The sequence below is a fragment of the Pelobates fuscus genome, chromosome 1 (genome assembly GCF_036172605.1).
Source record: "Pelobates fuscus isolate aPelFus1 chromosome 1, aPelFus1.pri, whole genome shotgun sequence".
In the NCBI taxonomy this organism is placed as follows: domain Eukaryota; kingdom Metazoa; phylum Chordata; class Amphibia; order Anura; family Pelobatidae; genus Pelobates; species Pelobates fuscus.
Window position 1 is genome coordinate 66,936,212 of NC_086317.1, and position 24,398 is coordinate 66,960,609.

General features: G+C 40.6%; 2 protein-coding genes across 3 annotated transcripts in view; one reads left to right on the plus strand and one right to left on the minus strand.

The window, feature by feature from the left end:
- Nucleotides 1-169: 169 nt before the first annotated feature.
- EMC6 (ER membrane protein complex subunit 6) lies at nt 170-4,368 on the plus strand. The gene is made up of 2 exons (XM_063443535.1): nt 170-315; nt 3,812-4,368. Exon 2 carries the CDS (start codon nt 3,834-3,836, stop codon nt 4,173-4,175), a length of 342 nt encoding a protein of 113 aa, XP_063299605.1. The 5' UTR covers nt 170-315; nt 3,812-3,833; the 3' UTR covers nt 4,176-4,368.
- Nucleotides 4,369-16,488: 12,120 nt separating this feature from the next.
- P2RX5 (purinergic receptor P2X 5) overlaps nt 16,489-24,398 on the minus strand; it is a 50,169-nt gene continuing 42,259 nt past the window's right edge. Inside the window, exons 11-12 of one of the 2 annotated variants that reach the window (XM_063443547.1) lie at nt 23,478-23,560; nt 16,489-17,368 (exon numbers count right to left, since the gene is read on the minus strand). In XM_063443547.1, the coding sequence (XP_063299617.1) occupies nt 17,263-17,368; nt 23,478-23,560 (189 nt within the window). In that variant the 3' untranslated portion in view covers nt 16,489-17,262. Of the gene's footprint in view, nt 17,369-22,723; nt 22,773-23,477; nt 23,561-24,398 lie in introns of those variants that run through there. The other variant, XM_063443556.1, reaches the window with a different exon arrangement.

Genomic DNA, 24,398 nt, shown 5'->3' on the forward strand with positions numbered 1-24,398 from the left:
CCTCATAAAGCCTCATCCAATAGCAATCGCCGTTCAGTGCGAGCTATGAGCAGGCAGTACGGCAGGCTATGATTGGCGGAACATACTTCCCTTGATGCTCATTAGGCAGGATTGCTGAGCATCACGGGAAATGTAGTCCAAAATGGAGGTTAGAGGCTTCTTCCTGAGGGAAATGAGTGAGGGGGTGAAAGTTCATTTCCGGTTATTTTTCCAAGATGGCGGAAAGCCTAGTGTAGACAGTGCTGCCAGTCTTCAGAGCGGATAACGTGAGCAGGCGGATTGCGGAGCCTGGAATTGGCAAGATCAGAGCCACAGGTAAAGCATACTCAAACCATCACCGTCCACCTGGGCTGTTTGTCAATATTGGCACCTTTCAACAAGCATAGCTTTATTGACAATATTGTCACAAAGGGCTGCTGGTTCTGTTAGCCCAATGACTGAGCCAGGATTCTGATCCCTGCTGATATAAATATCACTAAATACCTTGGAAGCAGGATTGGTATCCATTAATGTCATCATCTTGGGCAGGGGTCCTCAAACTCCGCCCCCCCCCCCCCATGTTGCTGAACTACAACTTCCATGATTCTCTGGCTATCTATGTAATTCAAAGAATCATGGGAGTTGTAGTTCAGCAACATCTGGAGGGCCACAGTTTGAGGACCTCTGATCTTGGGTCTCAAAGCCATGTAGGGTGGAGAATGTATCACCTACTTGTTTTTAAATGACACAATGTATTTCATGTTTTACATGTTTAATCAGACAGCCCTGCTTGGTCATTTTAATTTTGTATTTATTAGGGGTTTGATTTTTACATCGCTTCCAATAGGCACTACAAAAATCTGCATGTTTTTTTGGTTTTTTTTTCTGCATACAGAATGAAAGACAACGAAAAATACATTTTTTGTTTAGATGCATTGCTAACCCCCATTCACAAAGCATGGTATAGGGTTCCGAGTCTGGTTTTGCTCAGCAGTTATCCAAAAAGAAAATTAATGTCATTAGTAGTAATATATAAAATAGCGAGTAACCCGTTGGCTTACTGTGATGTGTATGTATTAGATTATGGGGACACCGCAAGCGTCTTAACCATTGTCTCTGTCGTTACGTGTACAAATTAGGGATCGACCAATATAATTTTTCCAGAGCTAATGCAGATACAGATTGTCAGTCGCCTTTCTGGGTGATTGCCGATTATTCTGTACATTTAAAGTTTTGAAAAAGCAACAAGGCGGGATTTAACTATATAAATAGGACAATTACAAGAAAACTTACAGGAATGATGGGTTGAAGAGGGCCCTGCTCAAACGAGCTTACAGTCTATAGGAGTGCTTGCTGTCGGCTATTTTACTCCTATCATTCTCAGCCAGCCCAGTACATTAAAGTCGATTATTCACTGTCTCATCTCTTTGCCTTCTGCTGGGCTTTACATGCGGTAACTCACAGTAAGGGGTGATGTGAGGTCACAGCGTATGGCTTCACTGGCTGGCTGCTGGAGTTTCCAGTTGTGGCTAGGAGGGGTGAGTAAGTTATCTGGTCAAATATATGCGGAATATCGGGTCTAATAATTGGCAGAACCGATAATCTGACTATCCTTAGTACAAATTACTTTGATTTGGCCTCGCTGTTATTAACACAGATTTCTGTATTGTTTCTACAGGACCAAAAAGTTTAATAGCAGCAGAGTCACGTAGAGAAGTTGATATCATATGACTATGGGTGCTAGGGCATTCTCCATTTTTAGTTAAACTGCTTGAAAATAGTTTGACAAAGCAATAGCACATGCTACCTTAGAGTCCTTGCATAGTTACTACAATAAGCTGCAACACTTATGATGCTTGGAGTGTCTAGTGAAAAGTTGCACCCCTACCACTGAAACAGGTAAAACAAATAATAAAGAATTTTGCATTATTGCAAATTGCATGGTACTTGAGTTTTTTGAGTTTCCTTTCATTGGTGAAAGTGTCTTGCAGAAGCTGTAATTTGTAAAAGAAAATGAACACTGCCATGATAAGACAGTCCACAGGAGTTTTCAATCAAGCAGCACAGAACACTTAATTCCAGACTTACCAGTGTTCTCTTGTAAAGTGACAGCTGATCTGCAGATATGCGTGAGCTATAGCTTTTCCAGTACTAAATCGAAGCTTGGGTCACTAATGGTGGATCAGGCTGCATATAAGCTGATAGTAGAGCTATGACTTCTATCCGTTTAATTGAGCAGTTCTAATCACCCTGTGTGATGATTGGAACTACTCTTTGGGACAAAACTACCAGTGCTTATCCCATAATATCCTTGTTGTGCAGTGGATTTTGGTATAATGTATATCACCATAGAACAAGATGGAGCAAGCATCTTATCCTGGGGGGGGATCTCAATTTTACTTTGATAATTACATTAGTTAGTGGTAAAGGTAATTAAGAAAAAAGGGTGGGATATATTAGGCAGTGAATGAATAGTCAGTTCTTGAATTTCATGTATTGGAAGCAAAATAAAAAAGGTGCAAGATCTGAGCGACTTTCACAAGGGCCAAATAAAGATGGCTAGACGACTGTGTCAGAGCGTCTTCAAAACCACAAGTCTTGTGGGTTGTTAATGATATGCAGTGGTTAGTACCTACCAAAAGTAATGCAAGGAAGGACAGCCAATGTCAGGATCATTTGCACCCAAGGCTCATTGAAACATGTGGGAAGGAAAGGCTAGTCCGTCTGGTTTGATCACACAGAAGATCTACTGTTGCTTTAAATTGCTGAAAAACGTAATGCTGGCCATGATAGAAAGATGTAGAGCATCCCAGTATGGGGTTGCGTAGCCGCAGACCGGTCAGAGTGCCTATAATGACCCCTGTACACTATGGAAAGTGCCTACAATAGGGATGTGAGCATTAGCACTGAACCATGGAGCAATGGAAGAAGGTTGCCTGTTTTTGAGTCACGTTTTCTTTCATTTATGGCAATGGTGTTTCCTGATGGCAATGCTCCCTGCTACACTGCAAAAAATGTTTAGGAATAGTTTGAGGAACATGACAAATAGTTCAAGGTGTTGCCTTGGTCTCCAAATTCCCCAGATCTCAAACCAGCTGACCATCTGTTGGAACAACAAATCCGATTCATGGAGGCACAACCTCACAACTTGCAGGACTTAAAGAATCTGCTGGTAATGTTTTGGTGCCAGATACCACAAGACAAGTTCAGAGGATTTGTGGAGTCCATGCCTTAATGCATCAGAACTTTTTTGGGAGCACAAGTGGAATATACATGATATTTGGAAGGTGGTTTTCATGTTGTGTCTGCATAGCTCACTGCAAGAACCTGCAAACTGTAGAGATTTCTATCAAAGTAATGGTCTATTTTGGTTTTATAATTTAAATTTAATTAAATGTTCTGCTTTTTTAATGCCTTATCTATATAATGTATAAAAATGAATCTGCACCAGCCTATCATGTTATTTAAAGGGAAAATTCCCAAACTAAACAAAAAAATGTGGCATATTTTTAAATAAAAAGCTACAGCTATTCTAACTTTGTAAACGGACGGGGGAATTAAGACACATGAGGGGGGAGGTGGGGGGCGGCTTGGGGAAATGAGACCCGTGTGGGGAGGGCTGGGTGAAATGAGACACGTGGAAGGTTCTGTTGAATACTCCAATACATTTTTAACATGAGGCTCTTTGACATAAAGGTTGACAACCCTAACATTTAAAGTGCATTTGGTGATTTGGACTTTACATATTCCATTGAATTGTAGATACATTTAATTCAATATACGTTTTCTTCGCTTTTCCAATATTAACATAACTTTTTTTAATATATTGTAGAGTTGTATCTAAAGGACACAGAATGGCAGCAATGGCTGCAGTGACCATGAAGAGAGAGGGCCCCCAGTTTATCAGCGAAGTTGCAGTGAGAGGGAATGCTGCAGTCCTTGACTATTGCCGAACATCTGTATCTGCCCTGTCTGGGGCCACAGCTGGGATCCTTGGCTTAACCGGCCTATATGGCTTCATCTTTTATTTCCTGGCTTCATTCCTACTTTCCTTGCTCTTGGTATTAAAATCTGGTAGACGGTGGAGCAAATATTTTAAATCAAGGAGGCCATTTTTCGCAGGGGGTCTTATCGGAGGCCTGTTCACATATGTCCTATTTTGGACCTTTCTCTATGGCATGGTGCACGTCTACTGAGTCTACCATCATCATGGCACAGTCCCTTGGAAACACACTTTTTAATGGAATTTGAGAACTCCTACCCCACGGTTCATTTGAAGTTATAACTAGTTTTTAAATTAAAGTAAAATATTGCTTGGTCTCTGCTAGTAACTTATATTGTTCACATCCCTGTTATGATTTCTTTAATTAAATACATTCTAACCCTCTAGATGTCTTGTATCTTGTCATTTATAATTCTCGATCGGTGTTGGAAGCATTCCAAAATACTGATCATCGGAGTGTGAGGAGAAGGAGGTCTTTGTAACAAACATATCTGTTGATTGCTCTCTTAATTTATACATATTCAGTTGTGTTTATCTCCATATTCTGAATATTTCAAATCCAGTATAACTGAATATTTCAAATCCATTGTTCCATCTGTCTTGGTTGCATTGTCTTTTTAAAAAATAATACAAATTGGTTATATGTGTAGATCATTCAATATATTTTTTCATAGAAATATATTTTTTACATAGTGGGTGTCAAAAAGGAGTGCATTCTCTCTGTGCAAACATTTTTCTTATTTATTTTGTTATTGGGGTGGAGGCTGGTTAATTTTCAATTGTTTTATTTTATGTTTGTGATGTTATTGGTACCTGGAATTATTTGTTTTTATTTATTTGTCAATAATACATATTCCTGGCCCTGTGCAAGGAATTCTTATTAGTTCTAGAGTGACCCACAGAACGATGTTATACAATCCTATCCTTTAACATGGTTTCCATTACTTTGCCCACTACTGAAGTAAGGCAACAACTTTGGATGTATTCCATCAGGTCCCATTGACTTCTTTGTCTTTACTTTTGACAGTGGAAAAGAACCTCTTCCTCTGTAAACTCACATATAACAAATGACCCGTTTGTCCTTTTTCCTAAATGAGGCCCCTTTCCTTCATTCTCAGCTGTAAATACTGAACAAAAATATTCATTGAGGAAGTCGGCTTTTATCCTCTTCTACATTCCTTCCTTTATTTGTTTTTAATCTAAATAATCTGTGTTTTACAATTCATATTTAAATTTTAAATGCCCCTTTCTTATTTTCAATTTCTTGGTTTACCTTCCCACTAAGACACCTTAGTTTCAATTTGTTTATTTTATATTTATTCCCCTATGATACATACTGAGATGTGTACATTTCTAATATTTGTTTGAAGATATTCCATTTTTCCTGAGGGTTTTTTTTTTTTTCACTAAAGAGATGCAGTTAAAACGAAGAACTTGAGGTGGCATTGTCATATTACTTCTTATACTAATGTCCCACATTATTGTTTTCTAATGAAGTGTGAACACTGTAGGTAAAGTTGCTAGGAACAGGAGCCAGATTTACCACCAAAATCTCCAGGTACTTCATTAATTGGAATGCAATTCCCTTTAGAGAGAACTGAAATGCAGCACCTGAATGTACGTTCTATATTAGTAGTTATATAAAAATACACTACATCTAGCCAGTTTGACTATAATTATTCACTAACAATAAACCTAGCTTGGCACATTTTTATAGTTTGGTTCATTTGGCCTGAAATTTGAAGTTTATTTTGACTTACCACCAATTTTCCTCCCTGAAGCCTTTCTTTGCTTGGCTTCTATCTCCTCCTGCAGTGTTTGGAAATCCAGGATTACCAGTGTTTGAATTGGAGAAAAGAGGCAGTTTTGACTGATTTCTGCTTTGTGAATTTTAACCCCCTAAGAACCAATGAATTATTCCGTCATGGTTGTCCTTCCCTTAAGGACCCATGACGGAATTATTCCACCATGCGGTATTTTACCAGCTGGGACCATTTCGCTGCTGGTAACTGTGAAACAGAGGTATCAATTTATACCTGTTCAAATCTGCCATCTGGGGCCAGAATTAGTGGCCCCAGACTAACCAATGCTCTGTTTACAGCGCTCAAAGTGAGCTTGGCAAACAGGCATTTATATAGGGATTCTACAATACGGTGTGAGCAGGGTTAAATCCCCAGGCTGTATTTAGCGCTGAAAGTCTGCGCTGCATACACCCCTCTCACTAAGAATGCCATGGCTGAGCAATCAGTCTCTACCTTGTTTTTTTTTTTTTTTTTCTTTCTGTGAAGATGGTGGTTGGGAGATCAAGAGGGTCTGGACAGACGATTAAGGCTCTGCCTCCATGCCGCAATGCCATTTTGATTGGTCCTTAGGATTTGCCACTTACTCAGGAATGATGGCAAGACATTGGGCATATTTTTTCAGGTCAACAGGTATCTGCCTGTCATACTGAAAATAGCCAGTAGATGGCCACAACATACAACTTTGGCTTTGAATTTATTTTGCTAGAATCAGTACTGATATTAGTAGAGGGAAACCCTTGGGTTTAGGGTTAGATTTAAATTAGGTTTAGAATTAATTTTAGGATTCGGTTTCAGATTAGGGCCAGCAAGGAAATTCCTCTGCTGGCATTTGCAATAGGAATCCTTCTAACACTATTGCTAGGGTTTGGATTGAGGTTACACATATGATTGGGGTAAGGATTTGCAGTTAGGATTTGATTTAGAGTTATGGTTATACTTTAGGATGAGGGATAGGATTAAGATTGTTATTTTTGCAACGGTATACCTATGTTATACGCATTGTACTTGGGAGATGTTGCTGATTACAGTTAATTTATTAAAGGGACTCTCCAGGGAGGTGATTTTACTCACCTCGTTCCAGCGCCGGGAGCCTCGTGAAGCCGCGCCCCCTATTTCGTCAAAATGACGAAATAGGCGGGCGCGAGCAGGGAGCAATATGCGCACATGCGCACATACTTAAGAGGGCGGCATTCATGCCGCCCTCTGAAGTGCTGAGCGCACTACCGCGCATGCGCGCGGTGTGCGCAGCCGCGAGCTGAGCGGAGTGACAGCTCAGCTCGCGGTCTTTGCCCGCCCCCCTCCTCCGCTGACAGGCTGGAGAGAGAAGGCGCGCACACAGTGCCTTCTCTCTCCTGAACACGTCAGACGTATTTTAATACGTCTGACGTGTACAGGGCCTTTTTAGGGCCCTGCGTGATAGGAAGTCCCTCTAGTGGCCGTCTGAGTGACGGCCACTGGAGGTATTCCTATCAATCAATGTAAACACTGTATTTTCTCTGAAAATACAGTGTTTACATTAGATTGCCTGCAGGGAGCTATAGATAATACCTGAACAACTACATAAAGCTGAAGTTGTTCAGGTGACTATAGATTTTTTTATTACAGTGGCACACATGAGATTTAAAAAAAAAAAAATAAGCAGGGATCCTTTAAGTCTTGCAAGTTGCGAGGTGGGGCCTCGATGGATCAGATTTGTTGTTTAAAGGGACACTCCAGGCACCCAGACCACTTCTGCTCATTGGAGTGGTCTGGGTGCCAACTCCCACTACCCTTAACCCTGCAACTGTAATTATTGCAGTTTTTCATAAACTGCAATATTTACATTGCAGGGTTAACTCCACCTCTAGTGGCTGTCTATTAGACAGCCACTAGAGGTCACTTCCTTGTTTCTAGCACAGGTTTCCTGTGCTAGAGCGTCGCTGGACGTCCTCACGCTGTGTGAGGACCTCCAGCGTCGCTCTATTCCCCATAGGAAAGCATTGAAATTATTTTTCAATGCTTTCCTATGGGGAGACGTAATGCGCATGCGTGGCATTTCCGAGCATGCGCATTAGGTCTCCTCGGCCGGTGAGCGAGATTAGTCTCGCCCACCGGCCGACGTAATCACTAGGAGGAGCGTCGCGGAGACAGCGGCGAGGGACATCGCCGCTGTCCCAGGTAAGTGACTGAAGGGGTTTTCACCCCTTCAGTAACCGGGGATTGGTGGGTGGGAGGGAGAGGGACCCTCCAGTGCCAGAAAAACGGATCGTTTTTCTGGCACTGGAGTTTCCCTTTAAGCACATGCCACAGATGCTCCATTGGATTGAGTTCAGGGGAAGTTGGAGGCCAAAGTAACACCTTAAACTCTGTCGTATTCCTCAAATTATTGCTGAACAATTTTTGCTGTGTGGCAGGGTGCCAGCAGGGAACACCATTGTCATGAAGGGGTGTATGGGGTCTGCAAAAATTTCTAGGTAGATGGTATGTGTTAAAGTAACATCCACATAAAGGCCAGGACGCACGTTTTCCTATGGCCTCCGTTGGCCTGCCTTCTTCCCGCATTCCTTCCGCCAACTCTTTCCCAGGTAAATGATGCACATGTACCTGGCCATTCACCTGATCTAAAAGAAAACATTATTCTTCAGACCAGGCAGCCTTCTTCCATTGCTCCATGGTCCAGTTCTGACCCTCACAGTCCCATTGAAGGTGCTTTCGGAGGAGGAGAGGGTTTTTTTTTTGTTTGTTTTGTGTTGTTTTTTAAAATCTGTGTGAAATGCTGCATATGTACTAGGAGCATAACAGAGCTCCTGCTGATCAATGAAGCCTTACGGGTGCCCTAAAAGGTGACTATCGGCTCTCCTTCCCTCCTCCCTCCCCCCCCCCCCTCTAGAGTGATGGGGTTATAGTACTCATAATTAATGAGACCAAACAAAAGGTCACTGATCTGAGCAGATAAGTAAAGCTGCCCTCTGCACAAATGGCATCTCACATGCACCCCACGGTAAGCTAATCAACACTTTTAGTAGAGCCGTCCACGGCTTCATGCACTGACAAGCACGTACCATGTCACAACTAACCGTTCCAAACACCTCTAGTTCCATTGGATCCCAGGTGACTCAAACATCATACTAGCCACAGTTACACCACTACCTTAATCTACAGCAAACAAAAAAGGAACTGGCCTCTTACATCCTAAAGTTTATCCTAGACATAACAGGGTTTTTAATTAACTATTGTTTAGGGTCTTTGTTTAACTGTGCAAGATGCGAGGTATTGGGCCACTGCAGCAATGACACAGCCCGCTCGATCACTGCTCCAATGGCCTATACACCACCGGTATTCTCACACTAAAAGCCCTCCTCACAACCAGCTCTGGCTGACTCTCACAATATGTCGAGAAGTTTCAAGTAAGAGGGACCAGCAAACGTTTCAACCACTGACTACTAACCGGTCAGCCATCACCTGTGTTATATTTATTGTATTCCATTGTAGTACCGCACACCTTAAATACTTGTTTTCTTCATGTTGCATTTTGGTACCCGTCTTGCAACGTGAGGTAGTGGTAGGGGCATTGGTGTATTTTGGAATTGTGCTGCCCTAGGCACAACTAAATTCAGGCACCGCCTAATCTAAATTTGCCTCACCAATTTATGTCAGGGCCATTTTTGTTACTGACAGACACACGCCCTCATTGATACATGCACTGACATACACTCACTGACAGATGCAGTCATTGGCACACACACTGTTTAACCAACACACACTTTCAATGAGACACACACTGACACACCCTCTCACTGACAGATGCATACTCTCAGATACACATACACTGACAGACACACACATCCTCACTGATTTGACATACTCTGACAGACAAACACACATTCACTCACTCACAGACTCACACTGACAGCTACACTCACTGACACACACACTCACAATGACAGACATACACTCACTGACAGACACACACATTCACTGACAGGCGCGCACACACACACACGCACACACACTCACTGACAGGCACCAACATACACACATTTTCTCATACACTCATAACACTCACAAATTTAATATTTTTTTTTTTATTTAAATCCACCCAGCCTCCCTACCGTTGGTAGAGCTGAAGTGAATGCTGTCCCTGACAGCTGCTGGGCTGGCTCGGCAGGCTCTTTGTTGGCTTCTGTTGACTAGGCTGGGGCTGTTGACTGGGCTGGGACTAATGGCTGGGCTGGCTCTGCTGGGGCTGCTAGTGCTCAATGGAGGCGGTGAGGGAACGGAGCTCTTATTGCTCAGCTTCCTCTGCACCACTTGGCTCTTGGGCCCACAAGGACACAAGGCATTTGCCTGGGTGCTTGGGGTGGTGTTTTTCTGCTGCTTCCCCCTGAAAGTGCCGCCCTAGGCAAATGTCTTGTTTGCCTTGTGGTAAATACAGCCCTGTGTAGGGGTAACACTCTCCTGGAACTATCTACATGGTACTTGTTACGTGTATATAGGTTCTACTGATAGCAATGTCTCTAAGTGTGCATCTTCCTCTGCACATATTACCCTTGTGAATTAAACCTACTTAAAGGGACACTATAGTCACCAGAACAACTACAGCTTATTGAATTTGTTCTGGCGAGTAGAATCATTACCTTCAGGCTTTTTGCTGTAAACACTGTCTTTTCAGAGAAAATGCAGTGTTTACATTACAGCCTAGTGATAACTTCACTGGCCACTTCTTAGATGGCTGTTAGAGATCCTTCCTGGGTCATGGCTGCCTAAAATGCATCCATACATTCAGTGTCTCCACCTTCTGCATGCAGACACTGAACTTTCCTCATAGAGATTCATTGATTCAATTCATATCTATGAGGAGATGCTGATTGGCCAGGGCTGTGTTTGAATCATGCTGGTTCTGCCCCTGATTTGCCTCTTTGTCAGTCTCGGCCAATCCTATGGGGAAGCATTGTGATTGGATCAGACTACCACTTCTGATGAGGTCAGCAGACAGCTTGCTTTTCTGTGGCAAACAGCATGCAGAGTTACAGCTTCAGTCTTGAATACAGTAAGATTTTGCTATATTTATGGAGGCATGAGGGGCCCAGGGGGGCTAGACGGTGGTTTAAACACCATAGGGTCAGGAATACAGGTTTGTGTTCCTGACCCTATAGTGATCCTTTAAATGCATTCTGTTCTACCTTACACTACTATTTTAAAAAGACTACAAGACAAACATACCATTCTAAAATTGTTCAACATTGAAATTTTATTTTACTCCTTGAATTTTGTGACCTGTCATTACCAAAAATCAACTGAAACCCTAGGAATATGATATACTCTGTAAGACAGGGCAAATAAATAAATTTATTTTGAATTACTTTTCTTAAGCTGCAATAATTATGCACACATTATTATTGCAAAAAAGTGGTAGGGTGGGGGTGGAAACGAGAATGTATATATGTATACGTCACATCAAAAGTCTATTAAAAACGGTATATAATTTGGGGCACTGAATAAGAAAGATGGAAGTTGCAGATGACACACACATAGCAAAAATTGGTTTGGTACACCGAACAACTTTAGCATACTGAAGCAGTTTTGCTGTATAGATCATGCCCCTGCCATAATACTGCTCAATTCTCTGCCATTTAGGAGTTAAAGGGACACTATAGTCACCTAAATTACTTTGGCTAAATAAAGCTGTTTTAGTGTATAGATAATTCCCTTGAAATTTCACTGCTCAATTCACTGTCATTTAGGAGTTAAATTACTTTGTTTCTGTTTATGCAGCCCTAGCCACACCTCCCCTGGCTATGATTGACAGAGCCTGCATGAAAAAAAAAACTGGTTTCACTTTCAAACAGATGTAATTTACCTTAAATAATTGTAACTCAATCTCTAAATTGAACTTTAATCACATACAGGAGGCTCTTGCAGGGTCTAGCAAGCTATTAACATAGCAGGGGATAAGAAAATCTTAATTAAACAGAACTTGCAATAAAGAAAGCCTAAATAGGGCTCTCTTTACAGGAAGTGTTTATGGAAGGCTGTGCAAGTCACATGCAGGGAGGTGTGACTAGGGTTCATAAACAAAGTGATTTAACTCCTAAATGGCAGAGGATTGAGCAGTGAGGCGGCAGTGGCATGTTCTATACACCAAAACTGCTTCATTAAGCTAAAGTTGTTCAGGTGACTATAGTGTTCCTTTAAATCACTTTGTTTATGCAGCCCTAGTCACACCTCCCTGCATGTGACTTGCACAGCCTTCCTAAACACTTCCTTTAATGCAAATTATGTTACTGTTAGAATTTCTTATCTCCTGCTCTATTGGTAGCATGCTAGACCTTGCAGTAACCTCCAGTAGGTCATTAAAGTTCAATTTATGGAGCAGGGAATACAAACTTCTGAAGTAAGTTAACATCTGACTGAAAGTGGAAAAAAACATCCTGTGCATTGAAAAAGGGCTTGTGCACTTAGACACGTCACAGCCACACTTATTAATTACACACCTATCGTAATGTTTAAACGCAAACAATTTTTTCACAGTTCACCTCTCGCAGCGCCTTAGCTTACACGTTTTCCTATTCTTTAAAACCGTGCTGCTGTATCTGCTGCACATTGTTTTATTTTATTCTCTCTCGCGCTGAAGACACAATAGTTCAGCAGGGTTTGTTCAAATTATGAAACTCTTGCATCCTCAATATATAGTTCCAGGGACCCCGTCCACAGACAGACGAACCGGCGAAACAGGGGCACCACAACATAAAAGCATATATGTTATATTTTAGATTAGGCTTGTCGCCTACCTATGCTACACACGTCTCTCCACTACACCAACTGGTAATAGACGAGCAGGCTTATATACCTAGAACGCACTTGTCTTGCTCGATAGCAAGTATATACCATCACAAGTCGTTTCTAATTAATGTATAGGCGTGAGGACTACAACGCGAGGCCTTAACCAGGAATGCCAATCTACTTCCACCCATTTATGCTTATAGTTAGTTACAGCATGGTTTACCGTATTATTATTTTACTCCTTTAAAATGTATGCATACTCATCAAGTCTCAACTGTTATAATATGTACATGAAAATCGAGCCTGCTAATGCTGTTGGGGCGAAACAGGCACGGTTGTACCTACCTGCATACCAAAAATAAAGAATTTAAAAAAAAAGAAAAAGAAAAAGGGCTTGTGCCCGAAATGTTTGCCCGTCTTTAATGTCCTTCAAATAAATGCTTGGAAGCACATTGGTGCACACTACAACTGGAAGCGCAGACCTAATATATTCCATGTTTATTTGGTTTACACTGCTAGAACTACAGTGGGAGGAGCTGCAGTTTAGGAGAAATGGTTTGTATGTTCATTCCTTTTGGTATTGCAATTACCTATGCCTCTACTCCTTTTCAATTACATTGATTGTTTTCCAGAGAAATAACTTATTCTAAAACTAAAAATGTAAAGCACAGTGGAAGGAAAAACTGCAAATTTTAATGATTTCAGTCGTCTTTTTTTTTTTTTTTTTTTAAATATAGTTCCTTTCAATGAAACAAGTACATACATAAATTAGCTGAGATTTCACATGAGTTATTACATTACAATAAAATGAACAGTTGAAAGTAATCATTTTGTAGCAATAACACATTTTTAGACTGGAATTGCTTTATAAGGCCCCCAATCTAACATGCATTTTGCGTTGAATAGTTCCTTTAATTAGAGAATATTTATCCCTTTTTTTTCTTTTAGTTAATGTTGGTGCGTGTGTTCTCTGTTTGTTTATAGTCATCCTGCTTCTGGATGGTTGTGATAACGCTAACTAATTGGGAATCATTAAGAATTGGCAAAATGCTATTGCAAAAGATAGACCACAATAGCTGAACTGGTAAAAAAAAAAACAAATATCCAACAAAGCTGTTTTTCCAGTTTGGCTATTTTAACATAAAAATGCCATTCCCTGATCAGTTTCCCACAATTGCCAGTTTAGTGAATAATACTGGAGCAGATTTTATTCCAATAGACTTATCAGAAATATCCAGTACGTCCTTGAGCCTTAAACCAAGTGTCTTTACATACACTGCCTATAGATGTTTACATGCACAATTTGCATATTTTGGAATCTTGGCTCGGAGTCGCATTTCATGGAGCTTTAATTACTGATGAAAGAATTAACCCTGTCAGGGCCGGGATTAGGGAAATCCCCTACTAGCAGCATAGTCAACGTCAATGGTCCTACAGAGATTAATCAGATGAGCTTTTCCCATTCTTTTAATTTAGTTTTATGATGCAAGGAAAGCATTTCTGTAGGTTGAAATGGTTTGGTTGCCATGCCTGCAAAAAAAAAATTGCATAAGTGTCCCTGTGCTGGTGTTTACAAAAATGCCGGGATAGAAAGAGATTACAAATAGTCTCATTCTTCCCATTACTGTTTAGCAGTGCCTTGACAAAGTAGTCTTCAGTTTATTGTCCTGAAAGGATTACTCCAACCACCATGACCACTCCTGCTTTTACATGTGGTCACGGTAGTAGGAATCCGTATGTGCAGTGTTTCTGCTTCAAACGCTGCACATTCACAGGTGTTTGCATTTTTCTGCCGGGGGTCAGTTACATCCCTGGACCATGTGACTTAGTGAGCCCTTAACTCTGTTCCAGACTTCCTAATGTCAATTCTGTGCAAAAAATACTCCTGTTGTCAGCACACACTGCGCGCTGGCGACAGATGTTAGCCTCTCCGTTTCCGGGCAAGCCAGGGAAGGCTTGATCCCCCTCCCTCCTCCTTTATTCGAGCCATCCCTGCCGTTCTAGCCTTCCTATAGTGATCCTCTTTTTTTTCTTGCCTGTGACTACCCCCACTCATTCCCTCCCTGGCTCAGCGAGAACATTTGCCTTCAGAGTCAGGAGAATGGTTTAATCTGTCCCCCTGTGGCAGTTTGCTCCACCCCTTTCAGTGTCATCATGGCACAGGACATTGGTCCAATCCCAGGCATCTCATTTGGAAGCATTGTGGACCATAAGCGCATGCACAGCTCACTGCAATGAATTTGCTCTCATTTGTATGCTATAGTTCTCTATGTGAATTCGCTAATTCTAGACGCGTAGAAGCATAAATCTGACATCAGCATGCTACCCGTGTTTAGAAAAAAGAGGAATTGGGGGGGGGGGGGGACACACACAGAACATGTATTTAGCTGTAATGGTGCTGCCATAAAGACCAATATTTACACAAAATCGAGATTAAGGGAACAGCACACACAAAAATACAGGTATACAATTTACAAGTCCATTTAAATTAACCTATTTCAGCAAACAAATATGGGATTTGGTTCCACCATATGGCCATATCATGTTAAATTAACACTATTGGATTAGGAATACAAACCTTTCCCTAACTTAGTAGGTACTCCCCCTCCACAAGAAAACCCTTTTAACACTTACCTCTTTCCAGTGCCAAGTTCCTTTGGTGCTAGATTTGCCTCCTCCCCCCCGCAACATCATGCCAATGGGGGAACCTAAAGAGCAGGAGCGTCAAACACAGCACGCACATTAGAGCGTTCCCGCAGGAAATGTTGAATCCTTTCCTGTAGGAATTTTCGAGATGCTGGTCGTCCTCATGCAAAGCGTGAGGATATCCAACTGCTTTTCACGGAATTAAACTTTAAGTACCACAGTTTGCCTTAACCCTGCAATGTAAACAATGTTTTACATTGCAAGGTTAAGGGAACATGGGCACTGTGCCTATAGTGTCACCTTTAAGCTCACCACTATGTCACAGTACCCCATTATCCGTGGGTCCTAATTTTAATATGACAGACCAATAGTGCTAGATGAATATAACTTGAACTAAAGTGCATTTAATTATTTAATTGCAGGTACGCTGTTAATATATCACTCAAAGTATTTTACCCTTGTTGACTTCACAGTATGATTAAATATGAAAGTCAGGAAGTTACAGTCCCGACTTGGAGGTATGGCTTAAAGCTTTCAAGCCTTCAAACAATTGAGCCAGATCGAGTTGGAGGATCAATAAGAATAAGTTGTTGTAGTGCCTACAGTGTTCCTTTAAAGATATATGACATATGAAAAGAAACAGTCCAAAGTAGATACAGAATAGTTTACGTATATAACTGGTGTGGAATAATTGCATTATTCAGCTGGAGACCATATAATAATGAGGTTAGTCTTCCTAGTTGGTCAACGCAATCAATAGAATGCAAGCATTAATCTACAGGATTTACTGTATATAAAATGCCTAAATAATAGAGTTTATAAGTAAACCCAGCGGGGGATGTGGGACACTGTAGTTTGCTCTCAGTTCATCGGGTGACAAAATGTGTAGCCCATCTACGGCCAAAATATGAACAAGCTTTTCCTGGATATAGGAGTGCATTAGGTCCTGGGACATAACTTAAAGATAAAAGAACAAGTCTCTCCAATCACTGTTTCCTAGTCTTGTAAGGTGGTTAGTCTTGCAAACGCCAGCAGCAGGTTGGTGAGGAGATCCATGCCTTTGGGTCTGGTACATGGTGCATCCCAAAAAATAATTATTTGGGGAAAGAAGAGAGCGAGGGCCGCAGGAGAAGGCCTCTTAACCCCTTAAGGACACATGACGTGTGTGACATGTCATGATTCCCTTTTATTCCAGAAGTTTGGTCCTTAACCTCTTAAGGACACATGACATGTGTGACATGTCATGATTCCCTTTTATTCCAGAAGTTTGGTCCTTAAGGGGTTAAGGGGTTAAATAAACAAGTTAGATGTGTTCCTTTACTAGATTAGATTGTTGGGTTCTTCTTTTTTAGAAAAACATTCTATTTCTTCTCGATTTTCAATTCAATGAGAAGCATTGGAAGCGCATCCAATATCAACATGCTGACACCGGACATAATAGATTTCATTTTAGTGGATGCTCCTAAACACTGTCTAAATGACAGCCACTAGAGGTGAGGGATTTGCAAAATACAGGCAGTGCCATTTCCCAGAAATGACACTTTTTTTTCATCAGCAAGTCCACAAATTAAAAATAACCAACTTATGTGCTCAGACTGTCTCTTTAACTATTTTTAGAGGAGGCTGTTGTCTAGCACAAGAAAAACGTCCATTAAAAATGGACTCTATCATGCCATCCCATAGAGTTGGGTACAGTACATATTAATAAGTGTAAGACAAGCCTAGGGACAGGCAAACTCTAGCACTCCAGCCTGTCATTCACACTATGTTAGAGGACACCTTTCCCTTTTGCTTCCAAGATCAATATATAATACTATAATTGTGTGAGTGCTGCATTACCTAGCTAGTAATGTAGCAGGTGCAATGTAAAGGTGACATTGATGTTATTTGTTATACTAAGCTCCTGTCCAGTGAATGACAGCAACACAGCAGCGTGGAGATATGTAGCTGGTGGAACGTAGAATTTGTATAACATGTCAGCTGCTTGGACTGGATTGTGTTCCCTTTCCTTCAAATCAGCCACTGCTTTCTTCTCTGTATCCTTATTCTATGCTCCTGTAAAAGCAGTCATTAGGTCTCCACTGATTGTAGTTGCTTTAAATGGTCCAGTGTATCAAGGCTACTCGATTTCTTCTGTCCATTGACTTTGACTTGTATAGGTTTTTTAGTAGAAGACCTGTTGGGACACAAGCATCTGAATTCAGCAAAAAAGTTGCACAAAAACATGTTTTAAACTGATATGTACTTACTGCTTAAAGGGACACCATAACAACTTATCATTCATAGATATTTACAGTGATAGCCCTATGCTTTTCCCTATCTGTCTAAGTAGCTGTAAAGACGCATGTTATATCCCAATTTCTATAACAGGCTCCTTTATAGCTATAATCACAAAACGGTGAGTGAAGCAGTAATTAAACTTACAGGAAGATTATAACGTTAAGAATACAAATCAATCACAGCCATCCATTGCTGTTAGGGCTAATGCTTTCTTAGTAGCAGTGTTGGATGCACTGTTGGGGACTCTAGTCTAGCATGATTAAACCATTAAAAAATGTTTGTCTCTGAATGGAATGACAGTGCCAGCGGACTCTAGACACCATAGTGAGACGAAGCAGTTACACTGCCTACAGTGTCCCTTTAAAGCAACAGTTTCACTTGTTTTATCTGATAACTGCAACTGTTGCCAAGTGCTGAACTACATATCCCATGAACCCTTGCTGACAAGTGTGAGCAGTACTCCTGAGACCCAAGGATTTGCTGTTAGCCTGTGAACTTAAAAGTGGGTATTATTGAATGTATTTATTCTATTTTATTTTAATATAAGGCTAGAAATTAAAGCCCCTGTACTACTTACACTCAACGGAGGTGAATTTCTGCTCACCAGGGCTGATAGATGGGGTGAACATTTTTGAGACCTGTTTTAAAATATTGACTATATTATTTATTTTAAAATCAGGGGTCAATTGTCAGATCCTACTAAAAGGTTCCTCAGACAGACTGGATGTTGTGAAAGACTTTTCAGGTCCATGTCCTTCCTGTAGGCACTAACAGGACAGTTGTGGTGTGAATTTATATTGTTTATTATAAATATACCAATGTTGAATCAGACTAGATGCTAACACTGGCTTAAAAAACTAAGAAACAGTAAAACTATTAATATACTAAACGTATGAACAACTTCAGCACTAGTATTGTAAAATAAATATACCAGCAAAAAGCAGAGATTACATACTGATTAATTAATAACTGAGATGGAGCCAGAATATACTACGCTATCTTTACCAGAAGATTCATTATTACCATAAATCCTAATACAAATTAAGTTGCTATGGTGCGAGGAAGTCCTGGGTGCCGACTTACCTTAAAGAGTTAACCTGTTAACGCATGGTTTAACCCAAAAGTCTTCAGTATGGCGTCCATCAGCACCGCCCCTCCACTTCCATTTAAAGCTAATGCTTTCAGCCTATCAGCGAAGCCCAGTTCATGCCTTCTTGATTGAAACCTTGGACTCAAACAGAAGTAGAGGGGAAGAGCTGACTCTTAAAGGTAAGTCGGCACCTGGGTCCACCCTGCACCGTAACAACTTCATCCCATTGTACAGAATGTCAGTCATTGGCTGAGAGAGGCTTCCAGCTTCTGCAAATCCGCCAGAAGCGTGGCTCCACACTATCAGGGAGCCTTAGAGCCCAGCGGGGACCCAAGAAAGGTGGCTAACTGTTTCTAACTGTTGGGAACTGGTCCATGGTACTCCTGGCATCATAACAGCTACAATGGATTGGAGTAACCCTTTAAAACACTGACAATAATTCCAGATAGATCTGTAATGCTGACCCTTAACTAATGGTTAGTGGTAACCGTTTTTATCAGTTTGTTCAAAGAGGATTATAAATGTGTTAAACTATATTTTTTTTCTGAAAAATAAACTCAGTCAGAATTATTGACTAAACTGTGAATTGTTGGGAATATGCAATAATACAGGAACTTCACTCTTCTTGGTTACTGTATTACAATAATTCCTGTTTATGGATATTTGATGAATAGTGCATGATGCCATCGAGTGGTTAAGGATAGAAATACTACAAAGCTGTAAAATAACCCCATCTCATACCAATTAGTGTAGGAGCCAGGAGGGGTTCGTTGGGATTTAAATTGCCAGAAGTTTATTTTGTTTTGCCTTTTTTTAACTATAGTATAGTGTTAAAGAAAATGGTCACATGTTCTGAATGGTGGAAATTATTGAGAAAAGTCCACCAGCTTGAATACGTAATACCAGATTTAAATATTTATCATTAATATATATATAGATTTTTTTAATATAGGGTTGTTGTATATAATTTCATATGTTTTCAGACACGCTGAAGTAAAAAAAAAAAAAAAAAAAAAAAAGTGCTCCAAATGTACAAACTGATGTAAACCTTATATTTATATGAAATTCTCATATACACAAAGTGCTATGCATTTCATGAAAATCGAAAAGTAAAATACAAAATTGTATAACATATTTGACATTGAAATATAAATTATACTCTTTACATTTGCAAAATGCACATAAAGTTATCTGGCAGGTGCAGAGAGATACAAATTCACATGGTATCAAATGTTCCATTAAAATCTCCTCCTTCTAATATGCAGCCATTTTGTAGTGGGCCCAGTGATGGTTTTCCCTGCATCACATTCATGTGTAGCCTTGAATATATGTGTGCTTGATATGAAAGAACACTGCTGAGGAAGTTTTGCTTTGTAGTACTGTTCAAATTTTACCTCATGACAGTTTCTTTCATCTCATTGAATTGGTTATAGTACATGCACTGTCCCTTCATTTGGTGTTAAACCATTTTTGGGGAGGTCAACTTTAACCCCTTAAGGACCAAACTTCTGGAATAAAAGGGAATCATGACATGTCACACATGTCATGTGTCCTTAAGGGGTTAAATAAGAGCCACTGGCTTCCCATAGCCCCGACTCCACAGAATGCGTGGCTAAGGCTGACATGACACACTTCCTTCTAGCCATACCAACTCATAGCTGACACTGAGTGAATCACAGTCACTCATTGATGCTCAGGCTCGTTAGTTCGAGCTGCACAAGGGTATGAAATGCTTGGAACGTTTGTTTTAGCATTAAAACTTTAAATATGGTATACCACCAAATGGAAGGACAGCTGCAGGGGACTCTGGACACTGTAGTCACTTCAATGAGATGAAGCAGTTACAGAGTACCAAGGGGTATAGTGCTGTTTTATCAGTGTTTTCCATCTGTTTCATTACCCTATCAATAGCTTCCTCACATTCACAATGAAGTGATGTTACCAAAACCTTCTATAAATTTGAAGCATATCTTTGAGTTCCGTTTTAGGACTCTTCACAAAAAGGTTTTTCACTGCTTTCCCGATTCACAATACAGCCAATAACTAGTTCCTGAAAATGGGCTTTGTTTAGGCTTGAACCCCAGAAGTTATCCATGTTTACACGAAATAGGATAAACTTTTTTTCCCTGCAGGAATTATTTCCAGTTTTCAATACTTTTCTCTTCATAAAAGTCAAAAACAATATTAAAGGAACACTATACTGTCAGGAACACAAACATAGTGCTGGTTTGGCTGTGTTGGGGACTGGTACCACTCTGATCACCCTAAAAGGTACATTTTCTCACCTTTTCTCCCACACCGCACAGTTCTTGCCATGGCTGGCTCCACCTACATGGTTGATATCATCAATCTTGATGTTCTTAACCAGTGCAAGAAAACATTGTGAAGCTATTGCTCATGTGCGGCAAAACGTTGCACTGCGCCATTCAGAATCTCCTCATAGAGATGCATTTAATTAAAATATCTCTGTGGGGAACATGCACAATGTGCAGCACTGGACTAGGAAGTACCTCTAGTGGCCGTCTGAGTAACTGCCACTAGAGGTGTTACTTGGCAGCAATGTATAAATACATAAAGGGAATCAACACAGTAAAGGAGGAGACTATATTTAAAAGACGAAAAACTACCACAACAAGAGGACATAGTCTTAAATTAGAGGGGCAAAGGTTTAAAAATAATTTCAGGAAGTATTACTTTACTGAGAGGGTAGTGGACGCATGGAATAGCCTTGCAGCTGAAGTGGTAGAGGTTAACACAGTGAGGAATTTTAAGCATGCGTGGGATCGGCATAAGGCTATCCTAGACTTAAGATAAGGCTAGGGACTAACTAAAAATATTTAGAAAATTGGGCAGACTAGATGGGCCGAATGGTTCTTATCTGCTGTCTCATTCTATGTATATATCCCATTTTCTCTGAAAAGGCAGCGTTTACATTGAAAAGCCTACAGCGACAGAACCACTACATTAAGCTGTAGGTTATCTGGTGACTATAGTGTCCCTTTAATGTGCAAGCAGCCTTCTGAACGTTTTAAGAATCTTTTCTACAAGTAGTCAAATTATCTCCAAGTGTCTTACATATGAGCCATGTGACATACATTTTTCACGCATGTGCCAGCTGTTCTCTCCTAGTAGCTGAGTAATTACATCTTCCTTGGTAAAAAATAGTCTATGTTTTTTAAGTTCTTTGCTGAGTTGTGCTTTATCTGTCATCCTGCACATGTTAGGTAGTAATCTGTGGATGTCAGATTTTATTTCAGTGTCTTTGTATCTGAATCTGTAGAAGGTCCCACTTCCATGCAATGAAGAGCATGGTTTCTTGGAATGAAATAGAATATAGGCTATCTTTGGACTTTCTAGTCATTCTTTCGTTAAACGTTTTGTAGCTTTTACCTCCCTTTTCTTGTACTGGGACTAGGTAATTAGCTACTAGTGGATCCATATTTGTTCCAGTCATGAGGTTTGATATTCCACAGTTGTCAACTTTCAAGAATGGATTCCTTGATCAAGCACAAAACAACTTTGAAATACTCTGTTGATCTTGAATTGGTAGAGACTTGGCAAACTTTTGATGGAGACCAAATTCCTCATATTTGTCAAGGCCGCAAAGTGTTCGTATAAAATGTGTAAGGCTTTCTTTTTCTTGTTTGCTAAGATTGTGCTTTGTTACGGCTTACTTTCATCTTGTAATTCTGATTAAGGCGTCCAGATCCCTTCGCTGGCTTATTGATTCAAGACAACGCTGCTGTCACTTTTGCTAATAAGTTGACCTGTAAAATGACCAAGTCTTTATCGATCATAGTGTTACAAGCAATCATTGTAATATAGAGGGCACCATCGTGTATAATTTGTTCTGTCAAATGAGAAGAAAAGTGGCAAACACTCTCTTGTGCTACAGGCATCCAGGTCCCAGTTATTTTTTCTTAAATCCCAAGATAATGGGACTGCACATTGGATGCAGTGAGCGATATAAGTCCAATGTTGGTGCTACCGTACAGAGGAGTGGCAGGACCTTTTATATCCCCACAATAGTCAAAATAAGCCTAGCACACTTTCACTGGGTAAGTGCAGACTTTAATTGGATCACCAATATACAATGACAACATTTTGTCCTTTGTCAAGTCATTATCAAGTATTTTCTATTACTCCTTGGTGGAGACTGTTGCAATTCCACAGTGTAATGTTTTATGTTCCATTACAAATCAAAAATATCCTGAAACAGAAAAGATTTATACTTTTTTTTTTTTTTAGCAAATTGCAAAAATTCAGGTTCTGAAGAAAGGTTCTGTTCTAGCCATTATAAACTTTTTTCTCACAGATTTTTATGAAATCCACACTTTTATCTATCACTTTTAGTGAATTCCTTAAGATTTCATAAAACTCTGCATACCTGATAACCATAAAATGATATACAACAACCTGACATTAACCACAATTTTTTTTTTAAGAAGGAAATCAGGGGGGAGGGGGGGGGGGGATCAAGAAGGCAGCAATAATTCAAAAATGACCACTAGAAGAATTTTGGACTTACAGCGCATGTGGCAACCGAGATCTGCCAATCCAATGAATTAGCCTTATTCAGCGTCACCAAGCTGTGTGCGATGACGGCAAAAGTGGAGACCTTTGAAAAGTGATCATTTTAATGGAGGGAGCGCTCCTGTTGGCTGTCTATCAAACAGTTAGCGGTGTGATTTTTTTTGACACATGTATGTGTATATTAATATGAGTAAACATTTCTGAGATTTGGTGGTTTTGGTGCTTAGAATCGCATAATTATTTACTAAATAAAAAAGTAATAATTGTGTGATTAACTGCAAAATATTTCAAATGTAAAACGTATCATACAATTGCGGTGACTTTACTTATAAAATAAACTTGACAAATATTATGGTTAATACATGAATCAAAATCTACTTACCTTGCTTCTTCGAATTTCTTGTCCCTGTAAAAATTACTCTTTTTGATCAAATATAACAGCACAAGGTCACAGAAGAACGCCCCCTGCAAAGTAGGTGGAAAATAGATTAAATGTGTTTGCTGACATACATGTGCCTATGCCAACAGTCTTTATAAGATACCAGAATCAGACAAATATTTAACGTTCGGTAAGGAGGAATACATATTGTAAAGGAAAATACTGGAATTCCTCAGTTGTATGGATATTGGGCCAAATACAGAGTAAACCATGTGTTCTAGATGTTTCTTTTTGACTGCATCACATCTAGAACATGAAAGAAGTACTAGAAGCCAATGTGTAGCTGGATAAATTAGCCATGACTATGTGGTATCTACAGTGTATCTATGATCTATTCATAGGCGTGCGCACGGGGTGTGCCGGGTGTGCCTGGGCACACCCTAATCCCCGCGGCACGCCTATGGATTGAGTCCTGCAGGAACGGAGTTCCTGCACTTTTTTTGTGCAGGAACGCCGTTCCTGCAGGCACTCAGCGCCCCCCTTCCTCCCCCCATGTCCCCCCTGTCATGGATGGGAGGGGGGGGTCAAAAGGTTATGGACCCCCCCCCCAGTCGGCTCTCTCAATATCAGCCGCGGCGAGGGAGCTGTGAGCTTTCTGCTCCCTCTCGCCGCGCGCTGCTTGCTGATGCTGGGAGCCGGAATATGACGTCATATTCCGGCTCCCAGCTACAGCAGACAGCCCACGCGGCGAGAGGGAGCAGAGAGCTCACAGCTCCCTCACCGCGTCTGAGATGGACACAGGCATCCGACCCACTGGACCCCAGGGACAAGTCCACGCCAGCACTCCAGGTAGGGAGGCTGGGTGGACATTTTTTTAATTAAAAAAATAATCATTTGTGTGTGTGTGAATGTGTGTGTGTGTGT

Excerpts from the sequence above, each read along its gene's own strand:
- EMC6 (XM_063443535.1), top strand. The coding sequence starts at position 3,834 with ATGGCAGCAATGGCTGCAGTGACCATGAAGAGAGAGGGCCCCCAGTTT.